This window comes from Dipodomys ordii, unplaced genomic scaffold (genome assembly GCF_000151885.1).
Source record: "Dipodomys ordii isolate 6190 unplaced genomic scaffold, Dord_2.0 Scaffold64, whole genome shotgun sequence".
Classification (NCBI taxonomy): domain Eukaryota; kingdom Metazoa; phylum Chordata; class Mammalia; order Rodentia; family Heteromyidae; genus Dipodomys; species Dipodomys ordii.
In genome coordinates this window covers 201,878-219,201 of record NW_012267280.1, presented here as the reverse complement: position 1 = coordinate 219,201, position 17,324 = coordinate 201,878, and the positions used below count along the sequence as shown (strand labels likewise).

Here is a 17,324-nt window from a genome sequence, read left to right as displayed (position 1 = left end):
TATACAGGATGACCCATTGTAACAATGAGATGTACAAGACACTATGTAGAAAACGAACTTTACAACTTGCGGGGGAGAGAGGAATTGGGGAAGTGGAGAGGGAAGTGATGGTAGGGGAAAAACAAAGGAAGGAGGTAACAATGCTCAAAAGGAAATGGACTCTTTACCTTACTCCGGCAACTGTAACCCTCTGTACAGTATTTTTATAATAAAAAAACATAAAAAAGAAAAAAAATTCCTACATGGTTTGGAGAATGCTACACCCAAAGGTCCTCCAGTGGCTGCCAGAGGGCAGGTTCTGAGAGCGCCTGCGGGATCACAAGGGCTGGAAGACAAAAGATGGCATCATCCAGGACGTAGTGGTCATCGTCCACGTCGCCCTCACAGAGTGGGGCAGTCTGGAGAGAGCCAGCTTTACTGAACACGTCCGGCAGGCTGTTCACTTGTTCCTCCCCATGAAGTCCTCTGATTTCGGAAATTTTTGATGATTTCTCCCACTCACCACTGTTCTCCACGGAAGGCAGAACCAGAGCTCAGAGGACCCTGCCTCCAGTTGGCTCCAAGACAATTCAGATCCCTTTTATTCCATTTTTTCTTTACTTTTTAAAAAATTCAACCGACTCAGCAGCTGCTGTAGTCATACCGGAGGCCTGTACCCTCCATTCCTTACTTCCAAGTGCTCTGTGCTGCTTCTTCTGCAGCTGCCAGGTCACGGTTTAATGAAAGCTCGGTGGCATAGATTTCTTCAACATGGGGACTCAGGATCCTCACGACTTCTCCATAGCCAGCACTTCAAGTCAAGAAGTCTGTGGGTTTTCCCATGTGGATGAATTTCCACTAGTCTCTAGAACTGATCCGGTGAAAACATAAACGTTGAGCCTCTTCCTAGCAAGCCATAGATAGAAGACATTCTAGACATCAACAGGCTAAAGACGGATGACACGACAGAGTAACAGAACTAGATGGACATCCGGCTTTGTCAATGCCGCTGTGTAGGAGGAGCTGTGTCCCTCGATCGAGGTGACGCTGAACAAAGGCGGCTGGAAGTGCTTTGGAGAACGTCTGTCTGTTGCCCACAGAGCACTGCATGCATCTCCCTCTGGGCGTGCCTTGCCTGGACCCACCTCCTGAACCCACCTCCTGGGCCTGACTCCTAGGACTGCGTCCTGGCCCTGCCTCCTGGCCCCGCCTCCTGGGCCCCACCACCTGGGTGTACTTAGTCCCGCCTCCTTGGCATGTCTAGGACTGCCTCCTGGCTCTCCTGGCCCTGCCTCCTGGGCCTGCCTCCTGGGCCCACCTCCTGGTCCCGCATGAGCCTGCTTGGGACCTCTGGTTAGGTTCACTTACAGGGAGCTGCTGATCAGGCTTCTCAGAATCCACATCCTCAGCACCAGCCACACCTATGCCAGGAGGGTGGGGCCAGGACTGGGCCAACCACTGCTCTGAGGAAGAGGAGGAGTGGGTGCCACCACTTCTGACCACCTCAGCCCCTGCCATGATGGCTGGAGCCATGTTGCCTGTCCAGCCGCCCATCCAGCACCACACCCATTTTGAGGTGGGTGTGGGGCTAGGGGGCTGGAGTGGCCAGCACCAGGCCTACTACTGTCTCCTAGGCTTCCGCCCATGGAACCCTGTTATAGATTCTATATTCCATGATTCACAAAGACTGATGAGCTACCATCTTTATTTATAGGCTATTGAACTACTGAAAAGTCTGAGATCAAAGGTGGAAACTCATGGTGAGAAAGTAAGTCCCAGTAGAGAGCCCTAATGAACTGGCTTCAGTTCATGTCAGTATTTGTTGTCCCCTCCTCATGTGTAAAATTGAGAAGAGCCTGGAGGAAAACCTCCTTTTTATAGGGGTTTGTGAACCCCAGACCCATCATATCTTTCTCTCTGTTCTCCAGTGGCCATAAGGTGAGAACTCTTTTCCCAGGTGTCTTCAATGATTCCTCTCACCAAAGATGCCTAATTAGCAGGTCAACTATCCATGAATGAAAACGCCACAGAAGGGAGCAAAATTAATCTTTCAGCCAAATACAGTGATTCATCAGACACTTTATCACCATGTTAGAAACTTACTAAGAAAGATAGTATTTATTTTATGACAATATTCGAAATCAACATGCAGGAACACATTTAATTTAAAAAAAATTTTTTTGGGGGTCCGGTCGTGGGGCCTGAACTCTGGGCCTGGGCGCTGTCCCTCAACTCTTCAGCTCAAGGCTAGCGCTCTACCACTTGAGCCACAGCGCCACTTCCGGCTTTTTTCTTTTTGCTTATGTGTTGCTGAAGAATCGAATTCAGGGCCTCAGGCATGCAAGGCAAGCGCTCTACCACTGAGCCACCTTCCCAGCCCCACATTTAATTTTTTTTAATGGTAGTCAGTCCTGGTTAGTCATGGTCTAAGCAGTGGACATGAGGATTTTTGCTGAAGTTTAACACTCTACTACTTGAGTCACAGCTCCACTTCCAGCTTTTTGGTGGTAATTGGAGAGAAGAGTCTCACAGACCATGTTTGGGATAATTTTAAATGGTGATATTCAGATCTCAGCTCTATGAATAGCTAGGTTATGGGAGAAAGTTGCTGGCAGTCAGGAAGGTATAAATTTAAAGGGCAAGTTTTACTTATATATATATATATATATATATATATATATATATATTTAAAATTATTATGATTAGATCCAACCCACCTCTGTAGTTCCTATGGCCCACTCTACCATCTCTTCAGATAAAGACAGTTGATTACCATGGAGAGCATATGGAGAAAACTTTCCTACTTTCACTTCCAGTTGAAGACCTTCTGGAAAATTCCAAATGTTCAGAATGTCATACTCTGGCTCCAATTTTCTTTTCTCATCCAAAATTACTTGGTCTCCAGCAGGATTGTAAAATTGGATGTTTTTCAGAAAAGGGTGCAGCTAAAAGAGATACATCATCTTATGGTGAAATACATCCCATAGTTAAGACAGAAAACCTGAAGTAAGAAAAGCTCCTGATTGCCTTCAAACTATTTCTGAATCCAAGAATAGCATAGCCACCTAGTGAAGTATTGCAGAAAAAATTCTATGGAGGAATGAAAATAATCTTTCTGAATCCTGGTCTTTCAGAAAAGGATCAGATGTTCTTTTTCTTTTCTTTTTTAAATAGGAGAAACCACTACCACACAAGCAGCCAGGAATGAGATAATATTCAGTTGCTTAACTACAGTTATTCCAACTATCATTTTTTATGAATGCCTATATTTTCAGTTTGCTAAACTTTTAATATAGAAGTTGAATGAAACTAGATCACTTATGAAAAATATGAAAAATTCTGTTGAACAGATCGTCCTTTGCTATCACTCAAGAAACTATTGTAGTTTCTTTCCCCATGGTATAACCCCTGTTTTCACTGGATTTGATGCTGGTGTTCTGCACTTTGTATATACATCTTTTTAATTTGGGGAGTGGAAGGAGTATTGGGGAACACTTAAATGGGCACATAGGCTGAACCACTGTGATCATGAGATGTACAGGACACTATATTGAAAATGAACATTACAATGTCAGGGGATGTGGGATGAGTTCGGGAGGCAGGGAGGGAAGTGATGGTAGGGGGAAAATAAAGGAAGAGGTAACAATGTTCACTATAAAATTTACTCTTTACCCTACTCATGTAACTGTAACCCCTCTGTACAACATTTTTAAAATAAAAAATTACAAAGAAATAGAAGGAAAAGCTGAATTTACAGTTATCAAAACAGTATCTATCAGCATGTTGAGGTTTTTTATAATTAAATGAATTTATAAGCCAGGATCTGATGGCTCATGCCTATAATTCTAGCTACTCAGGAGGCTGAGTTATGAGGATCGTGGTTTGAAAAAATACTACTGGGGAAAAGCTGGAAGTAGTGCTATGGCTCAAGTGTTTTGAGTACAATGTGATCCAGGGACAACACCCAGACCCTGATGTCAAGGTTCAGGATTAGCAATAAACCAATGAACATTAAAAAACCAATAAAACAAGGGATGGGAATGGTAAACAAAGCAGGAGGCTACAATGCTTGATAAGAAATGTACTCATTATCTTGCCCATGTAATTGTAACCCCTCTGTACAGTATTTTCACAATAAAAAAAAAAAAAAAATTTAAAAACCCAACAAAACAACAGAAAATGCATTATAGAAATATGGATTATGTTTTCTTTTTGTTACTGGACTGTTTATTCAAAAGACAATTTGCACACATGTCTAGAGTACCTCACAGAAATTTAAACAAAATAATTTACTGGTTGGTGCTGGTGGCTCATGCCTGTAATCCTAGCTACTCAGGAGGCTGAGATCTGAGGATCACAGTTCCGAGCCAGTCTGGGCAGGAAAGTCTAAGACTTTCATCTCCAATAAAACACCAGAAAACTGGAAGTGGTGCTGTAGCTCAACTGGTAGAGTACTAGCCTCAAGCTGAAGAGCACAGGGACAGTGCCCAAGCCCAGAGTTCAAGCCCCATGACTAACAAAAAAAATCCTGGATAGTAGGGAAAAACAAAGGAAGGGGTAATAATGCTTGATAGGAAATGTACTCAATAGATTTCATGTAACTCATGTAACCATGAGTTACCACTCTGTACAGTAGTGTTACAATCAAAAAATTCCTGGGTTTTGGAAAATCACCCACAATATTTAATTTCATACAGTAAACTCTTCCGGAAATGCCTTGCTCATGATGTGTGCCATCCGATATACAAGAAATTACCTGTGCAGGGGAAGGCACTGTCCCTTTTCTATTTCCCATTGTTTGAACTTCTGTTTGGTGAAGAAGCATCTCATGGAGAGCCTGGGCCACTGCATACACAATATTGTATATATTGTAACTGTCTCCAGACATGGTGATGTCAAAAATGTGCTTAGGCAACCAATCCAAGGAGGCATCATGAGAACAGCTGTCCCATACTATACAGTCAGGATCAGCATCTGAACAATTAAAAGAGAGAAACCACAGCTTTGCAAGAAAAAAGTCTTCTGGGTATTTGGAAGGATGAACTGCCTTGACAAAATCTGTGAATCCAGAAACGTCTGCATGATGGTGTGAGAAAATAAGAGGAACATGGAATGAGCCTAGCATGAAATATCTCCTTGTTTTTAAATCCCACTGTGAGTTCATGATCCAAACTTTGCCTTTTATTAAAAGTTGCTCAATAAACATCATTAAATCTAGTAGTGGTTCATTATCACCATATATGATGAGGACATTTGCTGAAGATTTATTTATCTCGTTATAAGCTTCCATTATTTTGATTATATGTACCATGCCTTTACTTGATATCAGTAGCTCATAGGCTACACAAACTCTATTCTTGCTCATTTCTTCTTTCAATTCAGTAAGAATCCACAAATCATACTGATCATGTGAGGTCAACATTCCTACCCAGTTCCAGCTGAAATGAAGTAGTATAGAGACCATGGCAGTGGCTATTGATGTGTCCTTTGGGGCCATCTGATAGAGAGCAGGAAACTTGTGATGATCACAGAGGGCAGGATCAAAAGGCCCAAAGGTAAACTAAAGAGAAAGAAAATTGGACGCTCTATGAATGAGAAGATTGCCATCCATCATATTCTCAGTCTTGAAGTATGTTAAGAAGCAGTTGAAGTAGGGAAGGCTAGGGTTTTGGTTTAATTTTTGAAAGAAATATTTGAATTATTTAATAGTCGTACAACCTATTTGATTACTTATAAAATGCCTCTTGATCATCATCACTAGTTTTATCAGTACTTCCCTATCCATTTTCCTCATTCCATTTTCAAATATGTACATTGAATATTGTGTTGTTTTTACCTCCCATCCATTCCCTATTCCTCTACCTTTTTCCCTTAATACTTACCATCCTCATAAAAGATATGCTTCATCTTTCTAGAATTCCAGAAATGTCACCATGTTGTTCCACCCTTACATATATCATACTTTAGTCAGATTGATTATATATATATATATATATATATATATATATGTTTGTAAATGGCTATGTATGACCTATTTTTTATACTACATGCTCGCATTTCAGATCTAACTTTTTCACATAGGAGAGTAAACATTTCCACTTCTCATTCTGAGATAGACTTGTTACCCTCAACATAATATCTTGTGTGTGTGTGTGTGTGTGTGTGCTTGTTTATGTGCATGTGCATGCTAGTACAGGTGCACAAATTTAAGGCATCAGACATTTGGTTGGCTTTTTACCTCAAGGCTTGTACTCTACCATTTGAACCATACATTCACATACTGCTTTTTTTCTGGTTAATTGGAGATGTTTCCTGAGTAGCTAGGATTTCAGGTATGAGTCACCAGTACTCTGCTCATCGTATCTTCACACCTCAAAGTAATTTTCCATTTCCTTATTTTAAAACAAAATTATTGGTAAGACATGAAATAATAAATAATACATTTGCTTTTCTAATTCTTCTATGCCTTAACCTGAGCAGTAGGAACATACATAACCCACTAACTTTGAGTACTTACTTTTTGATACCATAAAATTTGATAGGCTCATAAATCCAGGCTCTTCCTATCATTCTCTCCTAACACCTAAAATGGCACCAAATTAGACATTTTTGTATCCCTCCAACTCACCTGTGGAAATCTGTAGAGTTCCAGCAGTGTCCCAATGTGGGCAGATGTTATTCCTAATGGTCCTGTTAGTGCTGCTATAGACTTGCTGTCTCTGATACAAGAATAGTTTGGAATCTTGTACTTCCCAAAGAGGCAAATGAAGGGATTCTTAAATATTCTCCAAGCTCCAAATTGAACATCATAGACATCAAATCCCAGAGTCAAGTTATGTAAAAGTTCATGGTTTTTGTTGATCTCCTCAATAGCAAACGCCAAGGCCAACACAAACTGATAGTTCTTGAAGATAAACCTGCATAATGAGCATAGAAATTGAGGAATGTTTGGTTTTTTGCTTTTTTGCTTAGGAACATGTTAAAAATTACCCTAAATTGGGATAGAATGTGAATGTAGTGTAAGGACATGAAGGAATTTTGTCATGAATGAGATCCAGAAACCTATTTAAGCCAAGAGAAAACTTTTCCCCCACTACCACATGCACCACAACAAAAAGCTGTTGTCTGTTAAACATTGTTTAGGCTTTCATGAAACATCAAATACTCTGTTTCCTTTACCATAGAGGCTAGTTAGCTCCAACTGTGTAAAAAATAAATCTTGTACTTTTAATCACCAAATTTATGTTATGTGTTTATATGAAAGGCTAGGATAAATAATGTTCAATTTAAGAGCAAGTTTCAGAAGCAAAGTGTCCTTTATGGAAGATTCTATACCAAGCTGTGCTCACAGACCCAAAGTATTGAACAGCTCTTCCTGCAATATAATTCAGAAGAAGAGCTCAAATATTAGGTGAGGGAACACCAACACCAATGAACTCATTATGGAGAGAGGCACCTCAAACACAGTGGATAAGGAGAGAATCATAAGCAAGCTTTACACTGAAAACCCAGTAACAAGGCCACTATTGTAAAATACAGTGATCACTACCATCTTCCCAATATATTTAGATTGAAATACTGAACAGAATAGAGAGGAGTAAACAGGAGCAAAGTACTTTTTTTTCTTTCTCTGTGTCCTGTCTGTGTGTGCAAGTGTGTGTTTGTGTGTATGTGTGCATGTGCATTATAAAGAAATTAATGTCATGAAATCAACACACATTATTTTACAAGGAAACAATGGAGGCAAGATGGAAATATAAAGAAAAGAATGGACTTGTTTGACATATACAGACATATGTGAAATTATCCCCATGGAAGCCTATCGTGTGTGTGATATCTTCTAAAGAGAAGAAAATAGTGAGCCTGAAGTAAAGCTGATTGATCATACACATATGGAGGAGAAAACTGGAAGCAAGAGTGAAGAGTGTGAATCAAAGTTTTGTGGGGTTGGGAAGGTGGCATGCATGAGGCCCTGGGTTTGATATAAGCAGAAAAAGCATGGCATAAGCAGAAAAAGCTGGAAGTGGTGCTGTGGTTCAAGTGGTAGAGAGCTAGCCTTGAGCTGAAGAGCTGAGGGACAGCTCCCAGGCCCAGAGTTCAGGCCCCACAACTGGCCACAAAAAAAAGAAAGAAAAAATTTTGTTGCTGGCTGCTGGTAGCTCATGCTTGTAATCCTAGCTACTCAGGAGGCTGAAATCTGAGGATCGTGGTTCAAAGCCAGACTAGGCAGGAAAGTCTGTGATACTCTCATCACCAATAAACCACCAGGAAATTGGTAGTGGCGCTGTGGCTCAAGTGGTAGAGCACTCTCCTCAAGCTGAAGAGCCGAGGGACAGTGTCCAGGCCCAGAGTTCAAGCCCCAGGAGTGACAAAAAAGTTTTGTTAAATTTTGACAACAGTATTTCAGAAAAGCAAATATTAGTGTTTTTGGGATTCGATAAATGGATGACATTTGGAGTAAGCACCCAAGAAGTTATAAATGAATTTACTGAGGTATAAAAGACTCCATGGAGGACACAATTAGAATAATTCTTTAGAAATTTAAAGCCAAAGTGTAATAAAATATGTACTAGGAATACCTGTGTGTCTTGGGGGGGGTAGGAAAAAAAAAGGATAGAAGTATGAATGGGGGAAATGAGTAGAATGTAGGCAAAAATTCATTGTATAGACCACAGAATTGAGAAAAATAGGAAGGATAAAGGAGGGCATATCCATTTAGGATGACAATGATTAAATATATTATATACATAAATTGCTTTGTTAAATGACAAAATTCATCACCTTATCTAAAATTAAGAAAAGTGAAGGAAGACGTAGTGTAGGTGAGAAAGTTAAAAGGGGAGACATTGATCAAGAGGCAGTGTATTCATAAACTCTTCTTTAGAATATCAGTTTCTTTATACTAGTACCTAAAGAAAATAAAAATTTTAAAAATTAAAAATTAAAAGCCATTGTTAAGAGTGATTATACAACTGATCTGAAAATGTTCTGACCTAGCAAATGTGCTGGGCACTATGTAAGGATAATTCTTATGAAGAGGGAAAAATTATTAATATATGTACTGATTACTATCAAACAATGTAAAAATTGGATATGTAATATTACAAATGAGGAGAATACAAGGCAGTTACAGTTTTCATTTGTATGATTTAATATTGTATCTTGAAATATTAAAGGAAAATTTTTGTTAAAATTTAATGAAAACATTTCATTATAATATTTCTGTACAGGAGTGTAAACTTGTTCAACCACTTTGGAAAGTAGTATGTAGGTTCCTCAAAAGACTCCACATAGAGCTCCCCTATGACCCAACAATCCCACTTTTGCGCACTTACCCAAATGATCACAAACAAGACCATACTAAAGCTACCAGCACAACTATGTTTATTGCAGCATTGTTTACCATAGCTAAGATATGGAAATAACCCAGATGCCCCTCAGTAGATGGATGGATCAAGAATGTTATATATATATATATGGAATTCTATGCCTCCATCAGCAAGAATGACATCGCCCCATTTGTTAGGAAATGGAAAGACTTGGAAAAAATTATATTAAGTGAAGTAAGCCAGGCCCAAAGAAACATAAGTCTCATGGTTTCCCTTATTTGCAATAAGTAGAATATGTCTGGGGCAAGTAGAAAAGGTCGAAAGCTATGTATATATGACCAGATAAGATGATGTTAAGTGAAGTGAACCCCAAGATAGGGACACAAGTGGTTTTTTCTTTCTTGCTATTATTTCTAACATATTTATAATGTACCATGTGATTTTTTGGTTTCTTTGTATGTTCCTCCTTCATGGTATAACCCCTGTTTTCACTGTATATTGATGTCGGTGCCTTGCATCTTGTATATCCACTTCTCTAATTTGGGGAGGGGAAGGGAAGAAACAAAATGCTTCAATAGGATACAAGTTAACCCATTGTAACAATGAGATGTACAAGACACTACGTTGAAATATGAACTTTACAATTTAGGCATGGGGGTGGGAGAGCATAGTTGTAGAGGTGTGAGGGAAAGGATGATAGGGGAAAAATAAAGGTGGAGGCAACAATGCTTGATAAGAAATATACTCATAACCTTGCTCATATAACTGTAATCCCTCTGTAAAGTATTTTTACAACACAAACATGTTAAAATAAAAGAATAAATATTTATATACATTCACTTATATATTTGATCATAACCCTCTACTATTTGTGTGTATTTTCTCTTTTTCTTTTATCATTCTCATAATGGATTGTTGTCATCCTTCCAAAAGTGCTTGCTGTAATCTATTTTAATCTATTTAAGGACCCCAAAATGTATAACAGACAAACAAAAACTCCTAATCCAGAAATCTAAGTTCTCTACCATTGAACTCAATAGCCACTGAAGTCTCTAAAAGGAGAGAAAGTGTGAAAGAAGCTCCAAGAAACCTGGAAAGCAAGTTACATAATGGTAGCTGTGAGATGTGATTTGTTAATAATGACTAGGATGGAAATGCAGGAAAATCTATAATAATAGAATGGCTTAATGAATGAAAACCCAAGGCCAAAGATGGGTTGATTCCAAGAAACTCTATTCACCATCAATGTCCCTCAATGACTGGAAGAAAAGAATGTAAGCCAGACCCATCGTTTCCCTCATTGTAGTAGAATATGCATATAAAAATTCTTTTGGGACATGATGTATTTTTACAGGTGTCTAAGCATTCTGCACAAGGAGAATAAGGGAGGATAATCTTAGGAGAGGAATTCAAAGGCACAATACCTATATGCATCTGATCATATAAAATAATAGTCATGGAAATGAACTCCAGGAAATGGAAATGAGAGGTTCTTTTTCTTTGTTGTTGTTTTGGTCTATTTTTTTCTTGTTCATTCATGTGTTTGGGGGACAGAATGGGGACACCAAATAATGGGTAAAGGATGAACAAGTGCAGCAGTAGTATTCACTAGACACCATATCCGCATTGAACTATACAACTTTGGGTGAGGAAGGGAAGGAAAAACAAGAGAGTGAGGAAAGGAGTGACAATGGTCAAAAAGCAAACTAGTCTTTAACTTATGTAACTGTAAGTAGGCTGTACATCACCTTTATATTAACAAAATACAATGAGTGAAAAAAGAATGTAATAAGGCAGTCCATGCAAATGAAGGACAAAAGAAAGCAGAAATACCCATCACAAATCACACCAAATAGGCTTCAATCAAAGCAGCAAAATGTGACAAGTTTGTAATTCAGTGATGAAAGGATCAAATCAACAACATAGCAATTCTATCCAAGCATTTGACTATTTTCACACTGACTTTAAAACAGTCCTCAACACAATAATAGCTGAAGATTTTATGGAGAGACCATTGAGAAAATTAACAGGGAGGTACTGGAATTCAATTTCACTCTTGACAAGATGAGCTTCTCATTCACTTACAGAACATTCCACCCAAGTCTGAATAAATCATCTTTCATGAAGAAACTGAGAATTTTCCAGGAAAGATCATGGGATAGGACACAAAACTAACCATATTTGTAAAGTATTGAGTCTATCATGCACATTTGCAGATCACAAAAGAAAAAAGGAAAATATGCATATTACCTTAGAAAGGAATTGTTTTGCAACCATGAATATATAAATAAAATTAAAAATTTCAATATAATTAAATGATTAGGACATGATTAAATGAATTGTTTTTCGAGGCAAATTTCCTTGTAAAATATAAAAATAAAAACAATATCAGAATCTGTATATACAGAAAAAGGAAGAAAAAATGAAACTGTTACACTCTTTGTTTAAATCAGGAGTGCAGATACTGTACTAAAGGCCGTAGATTGCATCTCAAGAAACTAGAAAAATAAATCCCAACTTAGTAGAAGGAATTGAAAGAATCAGTAGAAGAAAAAGTATCAGAGAATAGCAACACAATAGTAATTATAAGGAAAAGAGGTTCTACATAAATGACATGGTGATCAGACTGAAGCCAAAATCATGAACAATCACAGGGTAAAGCAACAAAATTACATATAACAACACAAAACTCCCATTATTCTAGATGTGATAATCAGTATGGTGAAAATAGTCATTTTTATTTAAAACCATCTACAGATTCAGTGCAGTCTTCATCAAATTTCCCCATCACTTACTTTACAGAACTAGAACAAGGAAGACTAAATTTTATGAAAAAGTAAATCCACCATTAGCCAGAGTTATCTTAAAACACAAGAACAATTCTGAAGTATTCTTATATCTGTTCTTTTCTTACACTGTGTTGCCATAATAGGTGAAAATATTTGATAAAACAGACACATGGATTAAAGAAATAGACCAAGAAGTAATTGCCAACAACTACAGATAGCTGATTCTTGGAGGAGTTACCAAATAATAAACAACCTAAAGAAGGCACCTTTAGTATGGGGTGGCACTGTAAAACTGGGTTTCCATATGCACACTGAAACAAGTCTCTATCCTTCCACCTGTATTTTTTTGAACTGGAAGGCTCTATTTTATTTTACAGATAAAGTTTACATTGACAATGTAGTTATGATTTTTTTTAAATTTTGGTGAGAGACAAAAGATAAGAAGCAGAAAAAGTCTATAGTTAGATATACCTATATATATATATGACATATATATACATATTTATATATGGGTTTTTCTTTGTTTTTAATGTACTCTGATTTCTTTTTTCTTTTGTGATTTTTTCATATCTACTTTTATTGTAAAAATGTTGTACAGAGGGTTTACAGTTACATGAGTAGGATAATGAGTACATTTCCTATTAAGCATTGTTACCTTTTCCCCTACCATACTTTCCCTCCCCACCTCCCCAACTCCTCCCTCTTCCCTGAAATTATAAAGTTCATTTTCAACATAGTGTCTTGTACATCTCATTGTTACAATGATACAACCTGTATCCTTATTTCAGCATTTTGTTATATCCCTTCCCCTACCCAAATTATAAACATGTATATACAAGATGAAGAACACCGGAATTTAATGAAGGGAAAACAGGGGTTACACCTTTGGGGAAGAACATACAAAAGAACAAAAGAATCACATAGTGCACTAGAAGTACATTAACAACACTAACAAGAAGGAAAAAAACCACTCTGTCTCTGCCTTGGGGTTCATTTTGCTTAACATCATCTTTTATGGTCATATGTATATAGCTTTTGGCCTTTTTCTGCTTGTTCTGAGAAAGTAAAAGAGCAAAAATAACTCTAGCAAAAACAACTTCATCTCACTCAGGTGACGCTCAGGTGAAGTTTTATGATACTGAAACCATCAGACCCTCACTACCCCCCTAGATGACCCATCCGGTTCTGTAACCCCCTGCTGATGCTAACTGCCCTGGGATGTTAACATCTGGTTACTGCCCCTTTGTATCTTTTGGTTCTGTAAACCCCTGCTGATGCTAACCACCCTGGAATGTTAACACCTGGTTAATGTATCTTTTTGTCACTTTGTAGTCTTTTGCCTTTATAAACCCTGCCGGTTTTCAGCTCGGGTCTCTCTGTTCCTGCGTGTTCAGTGAGCCCCATGCATGCTTGGTGAATAAATCCCCTTGCTCTTTGCATGAGAGAACGTCTCTTGGAGTCTTCCTTGTGTGCGGCGAGTTCTCAACCCTTACATTCTAGACATGTATAGTTATTGCAAATAAGGGAAACCATGGGACCTGTGTTTCTTTGGGCTTGGCTTACTTCACTTAATATAATTTTTTCCAAGTCTTTCCATTTCCTAACAAATGGGGCAATGTCATTCATTTTGATGGACGCATATATGTATATCACATTTCCTTGATCCATTCATCTACTGAGGGGAATCTGAGTTATTTCCATATCTTAGCTATGGTTAATAATACTGTGATAAACATGGTTATGCTAGTAGCTTTAGTATGGTCTTGTTGTGATCATTTGGGTAATGCCCAAAAGTGGGATTGCTGGGTCATAGGAGAGCTCTATGTGAACTCTTTGGAGGAAACTCCATACTGCTTTCCAAAGTGGTTGAACAAGTTTACACTCCCACCAACAATGCAATAGGGCTCCCATTTGGCTGCATCCCCTTCAGCATCTGTTTCTAGATTTCTTGAATATAGCCATTCTAACTGGGGTGAGGTGCAATCTCAATGTTGTCTTTATTTGCATTTATTTTATGGCTAGAGAGGTTGATCATTTCTTCATGTGTTTATTGGCCATTCTTATTTCCTCTTCAGAGAAGTTTCTCTTTAAGTCTTTAGCCCACTTATTAATTGGGCAGTTGTTGATTGAAGATTTTTTGTTGGGGATTTATTTTTTTAGTTCTAAGTATGTTTTAGATATGAGACCCTTGTCGGTTGTATGGATAGTGAAGATCTTCTTGCAATCTGTGGGCTTTCTATTGATATTTCTAACTATGTCTTTTGCCATTCAGAAACTCTGCAGTTTCATGCAATCCCATTTGTCCAACCTTTTCTTTGATTTGCTGTGTTTCTGGGTCTCTATTGGGAAAATTTCGGCCTGTGCTAAGGAGCCCTAGAGTTTCTCTTATTCCTTACTGTAATGTTTTCAGGGAGTCTGCTTTTATTTCGAGGTCTTTGATGCATTTGGAGGTTTTTATGGTGCATGATTATATATACATTTCTAGCTTTGTTTTTCTATAGGTGTTTAACCAGTTTTGCCAGCACCATTTACTGAAGAGGTTGTCTTTCTCCCATTCTGTTTTTTTAGCTCCCTTGTCAAAGATTAGGTAGCTGTAGGTCTGTTGGTTCATTTATTGGTCTTCAGTCCCATTCCATTGGTCTTCATGTATGTTCTTGTGCTTCTACCAAGCTATTTTTAGTATTATGGCTTTGTATTTAAAAAACATAGAAAGAATCAACAAAACAAAGATCAGGTTCTTAGAAAAGATTAATAAAATTGACAGTTTGCAAATCTTATCAGAAAAAAAGAAAACACACCCAAGTAAACTCAGAGATGAGAATGGAAACATCACTGCAGAAACAACCATGATTCAGAATGTTATCAGGGGATACTTCTCAAAACTTTATGCTAGTAAGTTTGAGAATCTGAAAAATCTGGGCAAATTTCCAGCAAATATTGACATGCCCAAACTAAACCAAGATGATTTAAACCAACTTAACAGACCCATATCAAGCATAAAAATAGAAAAAGCAATGAGACCTCCCACACAACAAAAGCCGAGGAATAGATGGATTTATAGCTGAATACTACAAGGGCTTCAAAGCAGAACTTACACCAATACTCCTCCAACTCTTCAATGAAATTGAAAGTGAAAATTCACTACCAAACCTTCTCTATGAAGCCATCATAACCCTCATCCCCAAACCAGGTCGGGACTCATCAAAGGAAGAGAACTATAGACCCATTTCATTGATGAATATCAAAGCAAAACTTCCCAACAAAATATTGGCCAATCAATTTCAACAACTCATCAAAAAAAGTCATACACCATGATCAAACAGGATTCATTTCAGGGATGCAAAGCTGGTTCAATATATGTAAATCAATTAATATTACTCATCACATCAACAAAACAAGGATAAGAACCACATGGTTATCTCAACAGATGTTGAAAAAGCATTTGACAATATCCAAAACTCCTTTATGATGAAGGCCCTGGATAAACTAGGAATTCATGGAATACTCCTCAATATAGTAAAGGCTGTGTATGACAAATCTACAGTCAGTATTATACTTAATTGCAAAAAGTTAAAGCCATTTACTCTAAATTCAGGAATGAGACAAGGTTTTCTGCTCTCTCCACTCCTCTTCAACTTAGAATGCCTACCTAGGAAAATAAGACAAGATGCAAACATACAGGGGATCCAAACAGGGAAAGATGAGGTAAAACTCTCCCTCTTTGCAGATGACATGATCTTGTATTTAGAGAAGCCCATGGTTTCCACTCCTAAGTTACTTCAGCTGATCAGAAACTTTGGCAAAGTAGCAGGCTGTAAACTTTGCTCTCAGAAGTCAATGGCATTCCTGTATGCCAATAATGAGAAGAGCATGGCTGAAATTAGGAAAGCAATCACTTTTGTAATTGGCCTACAAACACTAAAATAACCAGGAGTTAACTTAAGTAAAGAGGTGAAGGACAAAACTTTAAAAATCTGAAAAAGGAAATTGAAAGCAGAATTAAGGAAGTGGAAAAACCTCCCATGCTCCTGAACTGGGAGGATTAACATCATGAAAATGGCAATACTTCCAAAGGCTATATACAAATTCAATGTGATACCTATCAATATCCTAACCTTATTCTTCAATGAAATAAAAGAAGCAATCAAAAATTCATATGGAACAATAAAAGACCCCAAATAGCATAAACAATCCTTAGTAGAAAGAAAGTGCTGGAGGAATATCAATTCCGAATTTCAAACTTCAACCTGTATTTTATTAAACTCCAACCTGGTCATTTCCTAATAGAGCCTGGCACTTTGAAAGTAATAGAGAAAACGAGAGGAAACATATATATTCAGGTAACTTAAACAGAACTCAAATAGCTCATAAAATGACAGCAAGAATTAGGCTCTGGATTTGACTAAGTGTTAGAATACTTTGTCTCATTCACAAGGCCCTGAATTGCACTCCCAGCACTGGAAATGTAAAGTAGCTGGTTTTATCCAGTTGAAAAGCTTCAGCACAATGAAAGAAATGCTGAGTTAGCCATATGCATTTTTAAATTTCTTGCTTGCTATTCATCGCACAGATAGTGGGAAAAAAAACTTTAAAAGTTAAGTACCAGTAGGATAATTCAATCAAGGAACAATTCAAAAATGAAAATGTACAAGTGGAAATCAACAAAGAAAAAAAGATTCAACTATTTGCACAATCAGGAAAATACAAATCAAAGTTATAATGGGGTGCCTACCAACCAAGATACAGATTGCAGTTTTGTTAATGTTATATGAAACTTAAAGATTGGAGATTCCTCAAGAAATTAAAACTACCTCCATTCCTGGCTCATGCCTGCAATCCTTGCTGAACAAGAGGATGAGAGGCAACGATCTTGAGTCAAAGCCAGCTGTGGCAGAACAGTCATGACACTCTTCATCTCCAGTTAACCTTCAAGAAACTAGAAGTGGAGGTATAGCTCAAGTGATAGAGCATCAGCCTTGAGAGAAAAAGCCAATCAAGAGTGCAAAGCAAGCCAGTCACCATGACTCCTGCCTGTAATCCTAGCTATTTCAGGACGCTGAGAATGAGCAGAAGAAATGACAGATGTGGCAGAGTGAAAAAAGACGTGGTTCAAGATATAAAAAGTGGTCTGAAGGGTAAACAAAGGAGGAGGCTGCAATGCTTGATAAGAAATGTACTCATTATCTTGCCCATGTAATTGTAACCCCTCTGTACAGTATGTTCACAA

The 17,324-nt window shown here is 37.9% G+C and overlaps 1 protein-coding gene and 1 pseudogene across 1 annotated transcript in view; both read right to left on the bottom strand.

Moving 5' to 3' along the window:
• The window catches only part of LOC105990253 (vomeronasal type-2 receptor 116-like), a 40,813-nt gene that overhangs the window by 20,737 nt on the left and 2,752 nt on the right, over positions 1 to 17,324 (bottom strand). The window contains exons 3-5 of the mRNA XM_013022613.1: positions 6,608 to 6,896; positions 4,736 to 5,539; positions 2,697 to 2,924 (exon numbers count right to left, since the gene is read on the bottom strand). Of these exons, the coding sequence (XP_012878067.1) occupies positions 2,697 to 2,924; positions 4,736 to 5,539; positions 6,608 to 6,896 (1,321 nt within the window). The remainder of the gene's footprint in view (positions 1 to 2,696; positions 2,925 to 4,735; positions 5,540 to 6,607; positions 6,897 to 17,324) is intronic.
• LOC105990248 lies at positions 258 to 1,089 on the bottom strand (annotated as a pseudogene).